The sequence below is a fragment of the Lissotriton helveticus genome (assembly GCF_964261635.1).
Source record: "Lissotriton helveticus chromosome 1_1 unlocalized genomic scaffold, aLisHel1.1 SUPER_1_unloc_22, whole genome shotgun sequence".
Classification (NCBI taxonomy): domain Eukaryota; kingdom Metazoa; phylum Chordata; class Amphibia; order Caudata; family Salamandridae; genus Lissotriton; species Lissotriton helveticus.
The window spans coordinates 1,287,585-1,305,055 of NW_027611662.1; the positions used below are offsets into that span (position 1 = coordinate 1,287,585).

A 17,471-nucleotide genomic window follows, 5' to 3' on the forward strand; every position below is an offset into this window, starting at 1 on the left:
GTCAACAATATTCATTTATATTGTAATTAAAATTCAATTTGAATGTTCAAGGAGGCTTTTTGACTTCATCAGCATTATTTGACTTATGACTTATGATACGGACATGAATACTTTCTGGAGAAGAACCCCCTCGTAGGGTTCAAAATCATACATTTTTCTACACTAGCAATTAAGTTATAAACTTGAATTCCATCCACTTTGTGGTTAAACACATCTCTTTCCAACAAGCATCACAGGACCACTTATTATTATTTTCCCAATTACTGATAATGTTTTAGGTGGCAACAACAATAAATATGTTTACAATTTTACCTTCGAAAGGAAAAACATACCACGTCTAAATCATGCTGCACAACAGGGCATTTTTAGGTGTGGCCTTCATTAAGGTTTTGTTCAAATCTGTTTTTATTGTGAACACAGCGATAAGCCTACAACCCCTTTCCGGAGCCGGCCGCGCATGGAAGAGCCAGTAGGTAGAACTAGACAGGGGAGATGGAGTTATTAACACAGCGCCCTGCCTACAACCCCCGGAGGGGGGGGCCGGCCGCGTGGCTTAGGGGAGAGCAGAGCAAGAGGTGTCCATAAGCTGGCAATGCGCCGTTGCGTGGGGTAGGCACGTATGTGAGGAATAGCAATGGTGTCACATTTTCAACAGGCCCAACAGGGACCTAACTGCCCCAAAGAGGGGTGGAAGCCAGAGTGGCAAGTAGGAAGGAAGTAAAGTCAGGAAAGGAGCTAGCAGTGACAAGGTGAGGAGGAGGTAGAGGGGCACACCCGTGGCCACAAACAGGGAGTGCAGAGCACAAAGCGGCGCTGTGGTTAGCGGTTAAGAGTCTCTAGTCTGCTGGGGTCAGCAGGGATGAGGGCGTCCTCGAACAATTGCAGAGCGCGGAGCCTGGGTGGCATGTGTCGGGTATAGCTAATCGAGCACAAGAGGCGCACCAGGGGTTCCCACACTGCCTTGAAGCGCACCCCCCTGAATTGTATCCGCGCTGTGAGTAGTTCCATAGTCAGGATCTGCCAGAGGCGCACGAACCAGGATGCTATCGGCGGCGCCTCTGTTCGCTTCCAGTACAGGGCAATGAGCTGTTTGACAGCACCTAGCATGTGGAGGGTGAGGATCCAGTCGCTGCGCGTGAGGGCCCTAAGTGTGGGGGGTCGGATGCCCAGTAGGAGTGTGCAAATCTCTTCAGGGAGGGGGAAACCCAACACCTTCTTGATGTGACTGAGGACCTCCTTCCAAAAGACAGCTAGGGTAGGGCAGGACCACCAGATGTGTACGAAGTCGCCAGTCGCAGTGCCACACCTCCAGCACAACGGCGAGGAAGCGGGGAACATTTTGCTGAGTCGCAGGGGGGTGTAGTACCATTGCGTCAGCATTTTGTATGCGTTTTCCCTTTGCGGGATGCTGCGGTAAGTTTTGGGGATGTCGTTCCAGAGTCGAGTCCATTGAGAGGGCGTGATGTCAGCGCCTGTCGCCGACTGCCACTGTTTCTGATAGGGGTGTACAGGTGAGGCGGTGGGGTGTTGCAAGATGTTGTAGATCTGGGAGATGAGCCGTTTCAGCCCCCCGAGGGATCGTGCCAACTTCTCAAAGGGGGTATACGTCCTAGTAGCAGCTTGGTACATGTCCTCCCCCGAGGTCCAGTGGCGCAGCTGCGTGTACTGTAAGTGGGCGGTGGGGGGAAGCCTAAATTCCTCCTTGCAGTCTAGCCATGTTTTAGGCGATCCGCCAAGAAAAAGGTCCCCTGCAACTCTGCAGTCGCCTTGCGTCCAGCTCTCAAAAGCTCGGGTCCGGGCGGCTGGAGGGAAGTGTGGGTTACCCGCAATGGGAGTATGCGGAGAGGGAAACGTGGTGAGACCCTTGGCCACTGCCACCCTGTCCCATACCTCAAGAACCGTCCTCGTGGGGACCGCAAGATATGCACTTCTGGAACGTGCCACTCGTGGCAACCAAGGCAGGTCCCATATGGTGCGCCCCGTGACCGATCGGTCCATGTGGAACCAGTGCTTGTCGCTTTCGCGTGCACCCCATTCGATCACGTACCGGAGGTGTGACGCCCAATAGTAGTGGAGGAGATTCGGGCAGGCAAGACCGCCCCTGTCTCTCGGTTCCATCAGGACTTTCTGCGAGAACCTGGGTCTTTTGCCCCCCCATATGAAGGACGTAAGGTCGCGTTGAAGGTTTCTGATGCAGTGAATCGGGATCGGGGTGGGGAGGCACTGGAAAACATACAGAATGCGGGGAAGGACGGACATCTTGACAGCGTTGAGCCGCCCCAGCCAGGAGACCATCAAGGGTTTCCATTTTCGCAGGTCAGCCAGGACTTCCTTGCGGCAAGAGGCCCAATTCCTCGAGGACCACGAGTCAAGATGGGGCGCGAGATCCAGGCCCAGGTACTGAATATGGCTGTCTGCCCAGCGATAGGGCATGACCCCCTGCAGGAAAGAGATCTCCTCGTCGGGGACGGTGAGGTTAAGCGCCCAAGACTTGGCATGGTTGATTTTAAGGCCGGACGCCTGTTCAAACAGGGAAAGGACTTCGTGCACCGCGGGGAAGGAGACCCGAGGGTTCGTAAGAGTAAGAATCAGGTCATCGGCGAAGAGTGCTACCTTATTGGTGCGCCCTCCGAGGGGGACACCATGAATATCAGGGGTACGCCTAATCAGCTCCGCCAGCGGCTCAACCGCAAGGGCGAACAAGAGCGGCGACAGCGGGCATCCCTGCCTCGTACCCCTGTGGACCGAAAGCGGCGATGTCAATTGGCCATTGACCCGAATTCGGGCATGTGGTCCTAGGTAGGGGGCCATGCACCTGGAGATCATGATAGGGCCAAGACCTAGTTTCTTGAGGACCGCCCGCAGGAAGGTCCAATCGATCCGGTCGAAGGCTTTTTCTGCGTCCAGCGAGAGGAGACAAGCCGGTAGTTTCCAATGGTGTACCTTTCCCACCAAGTGCGCCAGCCTGCGGACATTGTCGGTTCCCTGGCGGTCTCGGATAAATCCCACCTGGTCCGGATTCACCAGGCCCGGCATGTGTGGGTCGAGTCGTTTGGCCAAGACCTTGGTGTAAATCTTAAGATCAGTGTTAAGGAGGGCAATGGGGCGGTAGGAGGCGCACAGGTCCTGGTCTTTCCCAGGTTTGGGGATCAGGGCTATTTCCGCCAGTCCCCTGTCAGGGGAGGGGCCGACGGTGTCAGAAAAGGAGCTGTATAGTCGCAACAGATATGGGCGGAGCTGGGTCAAGAACAGACGATAGAAGGCCAACGGTAGGCCGTCTGGCCCCGGGGTTTTCCCCACGGGGAGATCCTTAACAGCCTCCGTTATTTCCTCCTCCTGTAAGGGGCTCTCCAGCGAGGCCGCACATGCCGGGGACAGGGTAGACCCTCCGTAGTCTGCGAGGACGGCCTCTCGGGCCTCCGGGGAGGTGGGCTCCTCGGCATATAGGGAGGAGTAGTAAGCAACAAAGGCGGCCTGCTTGGCCTTCTCGGTGGTGGCGCAAGTGCCGTCCTGCTGCTTGACGTTGGCGATGTGGGCCCTAGCGGTACGTGCCCGCAGCCTGCCGGCCAGTAGTCGGCCAACCTTGTCCCCACCCTCGTAATATCGTTGCTTGAGTGCTAGCAGGGAGTGTTCCGCCTTGTTGGTGCGCAGGGTGCGGAGTTGCCCCCGTAGGTTAGCTAGAGCTCTCTTTGACGCCCGCGAGGGGGAAGTCCGGTCTCGGGCCTCCGCAAGCTTGATTTCGCTAGCCAGGTCGGTTTCCATCTTGGACTCCTCCCTCCTCCGTGCCGCCGCCAGGGAGGTGATGTGACCCCGAATGGTGGCCTTGAAGGCGTCCCAGATCGTGTGGAACGGCAGGTCAGGGGTGTCGTTAACGGCGAAATACGAGTCTATGGCGTCACGGATGCTGGCGACGTCGTCCGGGTCCCGAAGGATCCTCGGGGGGAGCGTCCATCGGCGTTCACGAACGGCGTGGGACAAGGGGTCCTGCAGCAAGAGCTCCACGTGAGCGTGGTCTGACAGGGAGATGTCGGAGATAGCAGCAGCCAAAGAGTCTCGGGCCATCTCGAGGGAGGCGAAAAGATAGTCGATCCGGGAGTATGTCCTATGAGAGTGTGAGTAGAAGGAGTAGTCCCGGGTCCCCGGATTGTGGTAGCGCCACACATCCACAAGTCCCAGGTCCCTTAGCTGTGATTTAAGAGTGGAAGACATTGCTCCCGCTCCATTTAAGGGGGCTCCCGCCCGATCTAGCTCGGGGTCCCAAACAAGATTGAAATCGCCGCCCAGGATCACATTACTATCGCCCGATGGGAACTGCTCCCGCAGGAGTGTCTGGAGGTATTTGTCCTGCGACTGGTTGGGAGCGTAGACACACCCAAGCGTGAACTGCGCACGGCCCAGCTGTACCGTGCCTCGGAGGAAGCGCCCGTCAGCACTTTTGAAAGGTTTCACGGATCCCCGCCTAATGCCAGCCCTGCATAGGATTGCCACCCCCGCAGTCTTGGTGTCAGAGGAAGCCCAGAACTGTGTAGGGTATCTAGGGTGGGCCATGCGTTTGGTGTCTCCCCTGAGAAGGTGCGTCTCCTGGAGGAGGATAATGTCAGGGGCCTGGTGTAGGAGGTAGCGCCATACCTGCCGCCGCTTGTTGGGGGAGTTGAGCCCTTTGACGTTGAGAGAGAGGACTTTCAAGGGTGTAGGGATGTTCGCTGTCATAGCACTAAGGGGGGGTGGAGTCGCGCATAACCCAGTGTAGCAGACCCTCCCGTAGACAGCACAGCGGCAGCCGCTTCTCGCCTCCAGCGCGGCAGCCCCCGCAGAACCCACCCCTCCACCCCACCGCAGGCGCAAGAGGGGTAGTATAAAAGTAAAGCAGGAAGAGAAAGGTGAGAAAAAAGAAGAAAGGCACAAAAAAGAGATCGAACCAAAACAGGCCAACAGGGCCAGCATACAATGTCCCAGGTACCGGACATCCTCTACCCGAGGGTTTGGATGAATCCAGGAATGTCACTTCCTAAGGGACAAGGGGAGGAAGCGGAGATCTGGGCAAGTAGAGTATAATCAAATCGTCTCAGAGCCAGTCCACCCCGCTGCCCAGAGGTAGTCCGGGGGTGTGTCAGGCTGCGGGGCCACTCAGTCCGTTTAGGCGCCAGTGGGGCGCAGGGGCCCTGCGGTGAAGTCCATGACCTGAGGGAGGCAAGGGGCGACGTCTTTTCCGCGAACATTGGGGGTAGGCCAGCATGGAGCAGGGAGACACGCTGAGGTGCCTAGAAGGCGAGCGTGTGTACGGGGTAGCTGGAGTCACAGTGGCAACGTTCAATGGTCAGCCGGAGTCGAGGGGCGATCCCCACCCTCAGATCCTGAAGCAGGGGGCTGGGAGGCTCGCTCCTCGCGGTCGCCCTCGAGGGAGCGGATGTGGGCAATGATGTCCTGCTTAGTTTGCGAGGTAGAGAGTGCGTCCACCGGAGGGGACCGCCGTCGTCTGTGCACAGTGGACCATTCAGAGCGTGGAGGAGCCTTCTCCGAGGGGGGAAGACGCGTCGGGCTGTGATCTGGTGACTCCGGCAAGTCCAGCAGTTGCGCCGCCTCTCGGTAGGATCTAAGTGACCTGCGCTTGCCTTCCCATCTGAAGATGAGTGCAAAGGGATGCCCCCACTGGTAAGAGATGTTGAGGGTCCGGAGCTTCTCCGTGATCGGGCGGAAGACTCGCCGTCTGTGGAGTGTGGTGGGGGCCAGGTCCTGGAAGATCTGGATCTTGTGGCCTTCGTAGCGCAGGTCCGGGTTATCCCTAGCCGCCTTCAAGATGGCCTCCTTCTCGGTGAAGTAGTGGAGCCTGGTGACGATGTCAGGCAGGAGACCCGCTTTTCCCCCCGCTCCGAAGACACGGTGCGCGCGGTCCAGGCGCGGTGGGGGGGCGTCTTCTTCGCCCCACACCGCTTGCAAGAGTAGGGCCACATAGGCCATAGTATTAGTCCCCTCTTCTCCGAGTGGCACACCCCGTATGCGGAGGTTGTTGCGGCGCCCCCTGTTTTCCAAATCTTCCTGCTTGATCTGGAGCTGGATATGTTGTTCCTCGAGGGTCGCACTCTCCGCCAGATCTGTTCTAGGTCCTCCGTGCGGGAGTCGACCGTTCTTTCTAGACCGTCGACGCGATCGCCAAGGTCGGTGACTTCTCTGCGCATTTCTTTGACGCAGGTGTGGACCTCCGTCCTGAGGGACCCAATTTCAGTCTTCAGATCGGCCATAAAGGAGGTCATGAAGGCCTGCGTCACCGGTGGGGAGTCGGGTGACGGTGGGGGCTTCCCCCCTGACGATGCCGAGGACCCACCGGAGGGTGATGACGAGCCTGCCTTACCCCACATAGAGGCTACTGACGCCCCTCTGGTCGTCGTGGGTGTGGGGTCCGGTTTACTCCCCTTGCCGCGGGTCATGGTCCGCGTGGGCCGCACTCAAATAGGGGAAGTCCAGGCCGTGGGGGGGCCGCCGGAGCTAGGGCGGGCAGCGCACCTGAGAAGATGAGGCAGCGCGGAGGCAGGGGAGGCGGCGGAGAGGTGAGGACTGTAGATGGGCCACAGCAGGCCGGGCCGGTGTTCGCAGGCGGGTGGCCTCTCGCAGTCTCGTGGTGTGACTCAGTACCCCGGCGCCGTCCAGGCCAGGGCCTCCTCCCAGCGTCGTGCCCAGCCGGTCCCACCGCAGCCGGCAAGGAGTGTCCAGGAGGGTCCCTGCCTCCCAGTTCAGTGGCAAGGGCCAGCAGGCAGCAGAGATCCCTGAGGTCCCCGCGCGAGTACAGCAGGGTCACCCAGTCCGGGGTCCGCCAGGCGTGGTCGGGTCGGGTCTCGGCGGCTAGGTGGCCAGGGGTCGGTTGCTGCAAGGCTGGGGCCCACCAAGGCTCAGGGGTCGCCAATGCACCGCGGTCAGCAGCGCGCCAGGCCGCAGTCCATGTGTCCAGGGCGGCTGGGGGCGTTCAGGCAGGGATCGTTGGTGCGTGGGGTCGGCCCGCCGTCAGAGGTGGGGAGTGGCGGGAGGAGCAAGCGTCGGGCCCCCTCGGGAGATGGCAGGCGGGGGGGGGGCAGCGTGCTGCAGCTCACCGTCTGGGCCCAGGACGGGCGATGGAGTTCCGACCAGGATTCGGGGGCCGCCGGCAATCCCACAGGTCAGGGCCTGGGTTTCCCGCCGAGGCCGGGGGCTCAGGTAGGAGCGGCGTCCGGGCCGCCGCTGTGCCTCTCGCTGGTGGCAGCCCGGCAGTCCGGCTCCAGCAGCTCCGGCGCGGCTCCGCCGGCGACAGACTGGGTCCGCTGCACCCGCACGGCCACAGGTGAGGCCAGGAGTGTTCCGGTGTCCCCTCTGGGCCGCAGTGTCGGTCCCCTCCCCAGGGGCTCGTCCCGACACCACAGCAGCAGCCTCAGGGCAAGATGGCGGTCTGCAACCGTTGGTGGAATCCCCGCCGGCTGGCGGTGTGGCCGCAGGAGCTTTCGCGGCCGCGTCTCTCCGTCAAAGAGGGGCACCAGCAGGGACCGTGATGTGTGGGGGTCCCCCGGAGTGATCACCCCCCGAAAAACGCTGAAGCAGGCGAATTAAAGCAGCGGGGCGACGGAGCTCAAGTGAGACACGTCTGCTCACATTGCCGCCGTAGCCACGCCCCCTTCATTAAGGTTTGACCAGACCTGAAACCATAACTCCTTATCTTTTGGGAATTTAAATGTCATATGGAAATAGTTCCAGCAGACCCAGCACAAGACCAGTATCAATTAGAAGATGAGTTAATTCTAATTAGAGAATATGTGCTGATAAACCGAAGTGACCGAACACCAGACAGCCACACAGCCCACAAGAATGCCACCCGCAGACACCACCAACTCATCAGGACAGCCAAGAGGACCGCCTTCAAGGACCACCTAGACAACAACACACACAAAACCAACGAGCTCTTCATCATCGTGAAAGAACTCTCCAACCCCAGCTCCATCACCAACGACATTCCACCATCACAAGACCTGTGCAACTCACTGACCACCTTCTTTCACCGCAAGATCACCGACATCCACGACAGCTTTAACTCCGACACCACCCCTACGACCTCCACCCGCACCAGTCGCCTGACCGCCTGGTCCAACGTCAGCGACGAAGACACCATCAAAATCATTAACTCTATCCACTCCAGATCCCCATCCGACCCTTGCTCTCACCACGTATTCAGCAAAGTGAGCACAGCCATCGCACCCCACCTCCGGAAAACAATCAATATCTCCTTCGAGACAGCAACCTTCCCGGAAAGCTGGAAGCACGCAGAGATCAACACCCTACTGAAGAAACCCAAGGTGGACCCCAAGGACCTCAAGAACTTCCGGCCCATCTCCCTGCTCCCGTTCCCGGCGAAAGTCACGGAGAAGATTGTCAACAAACAGCTAACCGGGGGGCGGAGCTTGCTCGAGTCGGAGATGGCCACCTGAATCCCGGGCTCCGTCGAGCCGGCGAAATATACTACACTATCCTGTGCTCCCTCGGGCACTGAATTCACTAATTGCGGCTGCATAGTCTGGTGAGGTGGCCCGCCGACGGCTGTCTAATTGGGGAATGTGTATGGCGCCCAAATAAGGAGATACTCCGTGAGGTGGACTGGCAGCGGAGAGGGCCGTAAAGCACCGGCCTCGTATAGCTGGGCGTCCCGGCGACGTCACAGTGCGTGCGGCCTCGGCGGGGGGTGGGGTTGGGGGGGGAGGCGGTCCACGGCGGTCGGACCTGTGCCCGGAAGCTGATGCAGGGATCGGAGAGTGGCAGCGTCCTTGAAGTTCCGGAGAGTGGGTTTTGGAGACCCCATAAAGAACGGCGATTGGCAAACTGGGGCTGCGTGCTGCTTTTTTGGCCCATGAAGACAACATGGCGGCGAGTAAGTGCGGTGCCGGGAGTAGAAGCAAAATCCGGTGAGGGGATCCATACCAGCAGTGGTCACTATTATGATACGGTGACACCAGTAGCCCTCAGCGAGAAGGCAGGGGGGCCCGAGGTGTTGGTGGCAGCCGGGAGACTCCAGTGGTGATCGGAGGCGCGGTGCCCCCCCTCCCGTGAAGAATGGCACTCTGCAGGAGCGGGCTGGAGAACAAACAGCAGCCTGCCTGCTGAAAGAAGTGATCAACACCGGCGAGCCTCGTGGCCTCCTGCTGCAGCCCACTGGGGTGTGCGTGGGCTCATGAGCTTGGGGGCCTCGGGGGCGCCGAAACAAAGTGGCGGACGGCGATCCACAGGGGCACTACAGGGAGATGACACCCCCCGCGGAGTGTATAGCCAGAGCCATATATCATGACGCAGCGGGGACAAGGACAGCGCTGTATTGGCCTGGAGGCGCAAGACATTAGACGGAGAGTCAGAGAGGATCGGTGTAAGGTTCTGAGGCCCACTGCAGGCATCTGGGCCCGCACTCCCTGCGAGGTGAGGTCTGGGGGTCAGGCTGGATTCGGGTTTTTGAGCGGATCTCGTGTGTGTTGGCGTTTCCTGCTGGGATTGTCATCGGTGGCCCTGGCCCTGCTTAAACGATTTTAAGCAGTGGTCAGGCCATGTTTGTGGATCTAATCTTTTCAGATTTTAACTCCATACTTTGTTCCATTAATTGACTGAGCATAATACTTGAAGGTCCATCTCTCATGTCAGTTCTATAACAGTTGTCTTTCTGATAATAGTAATAGAGATCAATGATAAACAGCTTTTAGAAGCCATGGGTGGAATTGATCCTTGGTCTAATTCTAGATTATTATCTGCAACAGAAACCAGTACAAACAGATCAAATCTAAAATCATTGAATATGTTTATTAAACTGGTTTTGAGAAAACCAAGAAACACACATTGTTGCTGATACTCAGAAAATGTATCTAAAAATTATGATTACATCATATCTTATGTTGAAGGTCCAGAGACAGCTTTAGCTACTTTTCTGTATGTCACAAAATTTGGAAACATATTTAACAAAACATTAAAGCTTGATGTCAGAAATTCTGTCCTTAAATAAGTATTGAGTCAGAGTTAAGCGAGATGGTTTCATTTGATCTCAAGCAATACTAACATTAAATAGGTAGGTGTACATGTTACTAACTCAACTAATGGTATTAGCAACCTTAATTTGGAGACAATTTAGTAAAATAGGGTTTTACCATTCACAAACGCCAAAGGCGAGCCCGTCGGCGCCCGTCTGCGCCTGGACCGTGCCTAGCGCCAGAACCCCTGGACCCCGAGGCCGCCACTACACCAGACTGCAATACTACTCCAGCACCCTCCACGCACTCAACACCGGATGAGACCACCCCTGCTACCAGGCCATCCCGAAGTACACCCAAGGGCCCTTCACCTGGCGGAACTGCAGCTTCACCAGCATCCAGCCCGCCAAACCATCAACCAGAGAACCCAACCACCTCCGTTGCATCCTCCTCAACACCCGCTCCGCTCGCAAGCACGCCATCGAACTCTGGGACCTCCTAGACTCTACCACCCCGACGTTGCCTTCCTGACGGAGACCTGGCTGATCGCCAACTCAGCACCAGACATCGCAATAGCCATCCCACAGGGCTACAAGATCTCCCGCAGAGACCACACCAACGGAGTTGGAGGAGGAATCGCTATCATCCACAAGGGCACCCCCAGAGTCTCGACCAACACCGATGACACCCTCACCACCGCCAAGCACATGCACTTCCAGATCCACACCGACCCCAACACGACCCTCAGAGTTACACTTGTCTACAGACCACCCGGACTCCGACCACAATTCAGCGACACCATCGCCGACCTAGTCAGCACCCACACCCTCGCCTCCACGGACTACATCCTCCTCGGGGACCTGAACTTCCACCTCGAGAACAACAACAGTGCCAACTCCACCGCCCTGATCGACAACCTCGCACTCAAACAGCTCGTGACGACACCCACCCATGCCGCTGGACACACACTGGACCCCATCTTCTCCGCAATCCCCCACGTCTCCTTCAACCACACCACCGAACCCCACTGGACCAACCACAGATGCATCCACTTCACCTTCAGAAAACCTACCACACACCACCGCACCCAACAGTTGCCACTCTGCTGCTGGGGCAAGGTCACCAAGGACCAACTGACCACCACCCTCGCCCTGAGACCACCGGCCTACCCCATCAACCCCGAAACCGCCGCTACCAACCTCAAACAGTGGATTAACGACTGCACCAACACCCTTGCCCCTCTCAAGACCTCCACAACCTACCACACCAACAAGAAAGCCGCCTGGTACAAAGAAGACCTCCGGACCTCCAAGCACACCTGTTGGAAGCTGGTGAAGAAATGGCTCCGTGACCGAACACCAGACAGCCACACAGCCCACAAGAATGCCACCCGCAGACACCACCAACTCATCAGGACAGCCAAGAGGACCGCCTTCAAGGACCACCTAGACAACAACACACACAAAACCAACGAGCTCTTCATCATCGTGAAAGAACTCTCCAACCCTAGCTCCATCACCAACGACATTCCACCATCACAAGACCTGTGCAACTCACTGACCACCTTCTTTCACCGCAAGATCACCGACATCCACGACAGCTTTAACTCCGACACCACCCCTACGACCTCCACCCGCACCAGTCGCCTGACCGCCTGGTCCAACGTCAGCGACGAAGACACCATCAAAATCATTAACTCTATCCACTCCAGATCCCCATCCGACCCTTGCTCTCACCACGTATTCAGCAAAGTGAGCACAGCCATCGCACCCCACCTCCGGAAAACAATCAATATCTCCTTCGAGACAGCAACCTTCCCGGAAAGCTGGAAGCACGCAGAGATCAACACCCTACTGAAGAAACCCAAGGTGGACCCCAAGGACCTCAAGAACTTCCGGCCCATCTCCCTGCTCCCGTTCCCGGCGAAAGTCACGGAGAAGATTGTCAACAAACAGCTAACCGGGGGGCGGAGCTTGCTCGAGTCGGAGATGGCCACCTGAATCCCGGGCTCCGTCGAGCCAGCGAAATATACTACACTATCCTGTGCTCCCTCGGGCACTGAATTCACTAATTGCGGCTGCATAGTCTGGTGAGGTGGCCCGCCGACGGCTGTCTAATTGGGGAATGTGTATGGCGCCCAAATAAGGAGATACTCCGTGAGGTGGACTGGCAGCGGAGAGGGCCGTAAAGCACCGGCCTCGTATAGCTGGGCGTCCCGGCGACGTCACAGTGCGTGCGGCCTCGGCGGGGGGTGGGGTTGGGGGGAAGGCGGTCCACGGCGGTCGGACCTGTGCCCGGAAGCTGATGCAGGGATCGGAGAGTGGCAGCGTCCTTGAAGTTCCGGAGAGTGGGTTTTGGAGACCCCATAAAGAACGGCGATTGGCAAACTGGGGCTGCGTGCTGCTTTTCGGCCCATGAAGACAACATGGCGGCGAGTAAGTGCGGTGCCGGGAGTAGAAGCAAAATCCGGTGAGGGGATCCATACCAGCAGTGGTCACTATTATGATACGGTGACACCAGTAGCCCTCAGCGAGAAGGCAGGGGGGCCCGAGGTGTTGGTGGCAGCCGGGAGACTCCAGTGGTGATCGGAGGCGCGGTGCCCCCCCTCCCGTGAAGAATGGCACTCTGCAGGAGCGGGCTGGAGAACAAACAGCAGCCTGCCTGCTGAAAGAAGTGATCAACACCGGCGAGCCTCGTGGCCTCCTGCTGCAGCCCACTGGGGTGTGCGTGGGCTCATGAGCTTGGGGGCCTCGGGGGTGCCGAAACAAAGTGGCGGACGGCGATCCACAGGGGCACTACAGGGAGATGACACCCCCGCGGAGTGTATAGCCAGAGCCATATATCATGACGCAGCGGGGACAAGGACAGCGCTGTATTGGCCTGGAGGCGCAAGACATTAGACGGAGAGTCAGAGAGGATCGGTGTAAGGTTCTGAGGCCCACTGCAGGCATCTGGGCCCGCACTCCCTGCGAGGTGAGGTCTGGGGGTCAGGCTGGATTCGGGTTTTTGAGCGGATCTCGTGTGTGTTGGCGTTTCCTGCTGGGATTGTCATCGGTGGCCCTGGCCCTGCTTAAACAATTTTTTTTCCAGCTGGTCCCTGTGAGGGGACAACAGTTCTTTACAACTGAGGCACCAACTGGTGTGTCCGACTGCCGCTATGGGGAAGACAGACCGTGGGCAATCAAAACTTCCCTTCACGCAGACACAGTCCAAATCACAGGACGATGGTGTAGGAGACGAAGGGGAACGCACCACACAGTCGGAGACCGGACCAAGATCTAAAGAGCATGTTGAAATCAATGGAAAAAGGGCTGCAGGAAGGTTTCACCTCTCTAGGAGTAAAAATGGATGCACTAACGTATAGAAAGGACAGAATGGGTGAGAGGCTCGACAAGCATGCTGAGCGCCTTGACATGTCGGAGAGAAGGATCAAGGAGGTTGAAGAAGCGCAGTCGACTATAGACAGGGATCACAAGCAATTAGGTAGGGTCATGCAGGTACTCCAAGACAAAGGATTTAGAGGCCTGCTCACGTCGCTGCAACATACGCATCCTGGGCCTGTCGGAAACTGTACAGACGGGCAAGATGGAGAGATTCATCGAGCGTATGCTGGGGTCCTCACTCGGAACGGAATCTTTTTCAACATGTTTATTATCGAACGGGCGCACCGGGCGCTGGCACCCCGCCAGAAGCCGGGCGCTCTACCGAGGCCGATAATAGCTAAGTTCCTCAACTACAGGGACACAGATGCGGCTCTAAGGGCGGCCAGGGAAAAACAGACATTGTCGTATGAGGGCTCTGTCATTGCACTATACCCTGATTTTACGGCAAAGGTACAGGAGGCGAGGAAGCACTTCGTCCCGATGAAGCGTCAACTCCGGGAGCAAGGTCTTGACTACGCAATGCTCTATCCGGCAAAATTGATAGTCAAAATGAACGGTCAGACACTCTTTTTTACAGAGCCCAGGACACTGCAGAAGGCGCTAAAAGAATGGGCGAAAGAATGGAGGAAATCACCGGAGCGAGATCTACTGGACGAGGCAGTGGGAGGCAGACTGGAGGACCAGGATTAAGAGACAATGCATGCTGAGATTTGCCATGATGACTACAAGGTTTGAGGGACACATAACTACTGGCGGTCGGGGGTTGGGAGAAGAGGCAGACATTGTGATTTCATTTTACTTTTCTGAATGGTTCGCAGCCACCTCCGCCCACATGTGGTAACACCTAGCTGGTTATGGTTTTCTTTTTTCAGCTGGGGAGGGGGGAAGGGGAGGGGGGATTCGGTAGTAGACTGTTTCGCGACCTAGTTGGGGGAGGTCCGCTGAGGGCGGGAAGGGCGGGATTCCGGGGGTGGGGAAGTTTAAGGTTTATGGCCATGAGGGGGGTGACACGATATTGCGTAGAACAGACACTATGCAGATGTCTACTGTGTGCGGGATAATGCAACACTTGGCTAGCGATGAGTGTTACACCTGAAATGTCTTCTGGGAACAATGAGTCGAGGGGCCTTAATGCGCTGACGTGGAACGTTCGGGGTCTTATTGACCATCGGAAACTGCGGAGGGGACTGAATTACTTGACTAGACACCAGGTTGACCTGGCCTTGCTCCAGGAGACACATCTACCAAAGGGCTGCATCAAGGTTGCAGGCCAGGGGGTTACAAGGACAGATCAACGCTGCTGGTTTTACAACTCATGCCCGGGGGGTACTCACTTGGGTCAATCCAAAATCAGACTACTCCATTAGTAAGGTGGCAGCCGACCCGGACGCCAGATACGTTATATCTAGACTGGCGGGGAAAGGGATGGATGTTTTGGTAGTTAATATTTATGGGCCTAACTATGACAGCCCTGAGTTTTATGCAAAACTGTCTAGCGTTGCTCGGGAGACTTCCAGCCGGAACGTGCTTTGGGGCGGGGACTTCAACATGACCAGATGCCCAGCCTTGGACCGTTCGTGCGGTCTGGATAGACACCCTGCAAAAGCGGCTAGGGAACTAGATGGGATACTCATCAGTGAAGATCTGGCGGATGTTTGGCGCAGTTTGCATGCAGCACAGGGAGGGTACACGCGCTACTCTGCCTTTCACAACATACACACGCGCATTGATTACTGTCTCGCCTCGCCGGGGCTGCTCTCTTTGGTCCGCAGATGTCAGGTGCTACCTTGTACCCTCTCCTATCATTCCCCTATATTCCTAGGCTTTGTGCTGCCGCAGAGGTCCCCGCCATTCACATGGAGATTCCCACCGTTCTCTCTGCTAGACCCTGTTTTCCGGGAAGAACCACAGGAAGAAATTGAGACATACTTTGACACTAATATAGGTATGGTGAATAGTTTTCAAACGGTCTGGGAGGCGTTCAAAGTCTATGTTAGGGGTGAGGCCATGAGTAAACACTCTGGTATATTGCGCTCGATACGCCGGAGGCTTGCGCGCCTAGAGCAGCAATTAGCGGACTGTGAAGCCTGCCTATTGACGGGGAAGCTGCAGACGCATGTAAGGAATTGAAACGGGCTTCTGACAGAAAATCAGGATGAGGCAAGCGCGGAGGTCAAGCATATGGGGAAGTACGCTATAGCGAGAACATACGGGGAGCGGGACAGGCCGGGGAGGGTCTAAGCCAACATGGTGAAACAACAGAAGACGAGAGTGAAGATTGCAGCGGTCAAGTCAAAAGAAGGCACACTAATCACAGAGGAAGAAGGGATAGCGCAGAGATCCTTGAATACTATTCCGACTTATACGCGGCACACTCTACGGGCAGCGAGGAGGAGGTTGTGGACTATTTAGAACATAGCCATCTCCCGTTCCTCACGAACACGCAACGGGGGTTCTAAATCCATCCTATAGAATTTGATGAGCTCGAGAAGCACTTGGTGGGATGAAGATGGGCAGTGCGCCGGTCACCGACGGCCTAACGGTCGAGTTCGACAAAACATACTTGGAACTTCTGCTCCCACACCTCTCTACATTGTTTACAGATATGATTGAGTCAGGGCAGATGCCAAGCACGATGAGGGAAGCGCTCATCGTTGCCATCCACAAACCAGATAAACCCACTGATGAGTGCAGTGCTTATAGACCACTGTCCCTGCTTAACGCGGACATAAAAATATATGCAAAGTCCTTGCGACCCGACTGGCCCTACTCACCCCGGATCTTGTGGCTCCGGAACAGGCAGGGTTTGTTGCGGGCAGAAATATCACCTATAATTTGCAAACGGTCTTTGGGGCTATCCAACACACGAGGCCGGAGTCGAAGGTGATAGCGGTCTTCTTAGATATGGAGAAAGCTTTTGACTCAGTAGGGTGGTCTTTCATGAGAGCCGTACTCACGAGACTCGGGCTGGGCCCAATGTTCTTACAGATGGTCTCAGTCCTGTACAACGACCTCACTGCCCGCATTAGAATTGGTAGCAACATCACCGAACCTATCAAGATTCGTAGGGGCACCCGACACGGATGCCCATTATCTCCCACGTTGTACGCTTTGGTTGCAGAACCTCTGGCGTGCGCAATGCACAAAACCACTCACATCGGGGACTTAACTTTCCCACATACCAATTAGTAATAACTACGTATGCGGATGACACACAGCTTTACGCCCGAGAGCCTGAGTCGAATCTTGCACTGCTGTTACGCAAAGTGGTGCGGTTTGGAGCTCTCGCGGGACTAAAGGTGAATTAGGACAAGTCAATAGCGTTCCCTCTCACGGAATCCACAGAACAGTTTGAGATGGAATATCCATTGAGGTGGACTATAGAGCCCGTACGGTACCTAGGGATACGCTTGCATACTGATGCTGAGATGGTATTCCGTGAAAACTACGGCAGAGCTATAGATAGATTGGAAGATAACATAGATAAATGGATTGGACTACCTCTCTCTCTTCTGGGTAGGCTCTCGATAATGAAAATGATCGTATTACCCAGACTGCTGTTTTTGTTCACAAATATCCTGATGGTACTTCCGCGTTGCTTTTTCTCGCAGCTCAATTCACTGATGATTAAGCTTGCATGGGCAGGCAAACAGGCAAGAGTGCAGGGGAAAGTCCTGGTCCTGCCGTATCAGTTGGGAGGCCTGGGCGCTCCCGATTTCGAATTATACCATCGGGTCGCGCAGGGAGCGCACTTGCATCAGTGGGTACACGACAGGGAGAATGCACCATTTATCGAGCTAGCTAGACTTTTCGCGGCCCTGTTACCGCTTCAGCGGTCGTCTTTGACACTGTGGACAGACGCACAGGGCTGCTAGACTCCTTGAATTCACCCAGACATGCTTGGCATGCACTGTTGCAGTACCACGCTGGGGTGATACTCTACGCCCGGCTGATAACTATTGAATGGATGGTGTACGGATCCAAGTGTAGTCTCTGCAGGAGTGCTCCGGAACCGAAGACAGGCCCAACCCCTCCCTCCTACACCTAGTGCGTCTATCAAACTCTAGACCACACTGGTAACAGGGAGGGAAAGGAGGGAACAAAACAAGGCAAGGAAGAGGGAGGTGAG

The 17,471-nt window shown here is 56.4% G+C and overlaps 1 protein-coding gene across 1 annotated transcript in view; it reads left to right on the forward strand.

The window, feature by feature from the left end:
* LOC144805753 (uncharacterized) overlaps window positions 1-17,471 on the forward strand; it is a 385,948-nt gene that overhangs the window by 259,806 nt on the left and 108,671 nt on the right. The window contains exon 2 of the mRNA XM_078672232.1: window positions 2,392-2,397. Within this exon, the coding sequence (XP_078528358.1) occupies window positions 2,392-2,397 (6 nt within the window). The remainder of the gene's footprint in view (window positions 1-2,391; window positions 2,398-17,471) is intronic.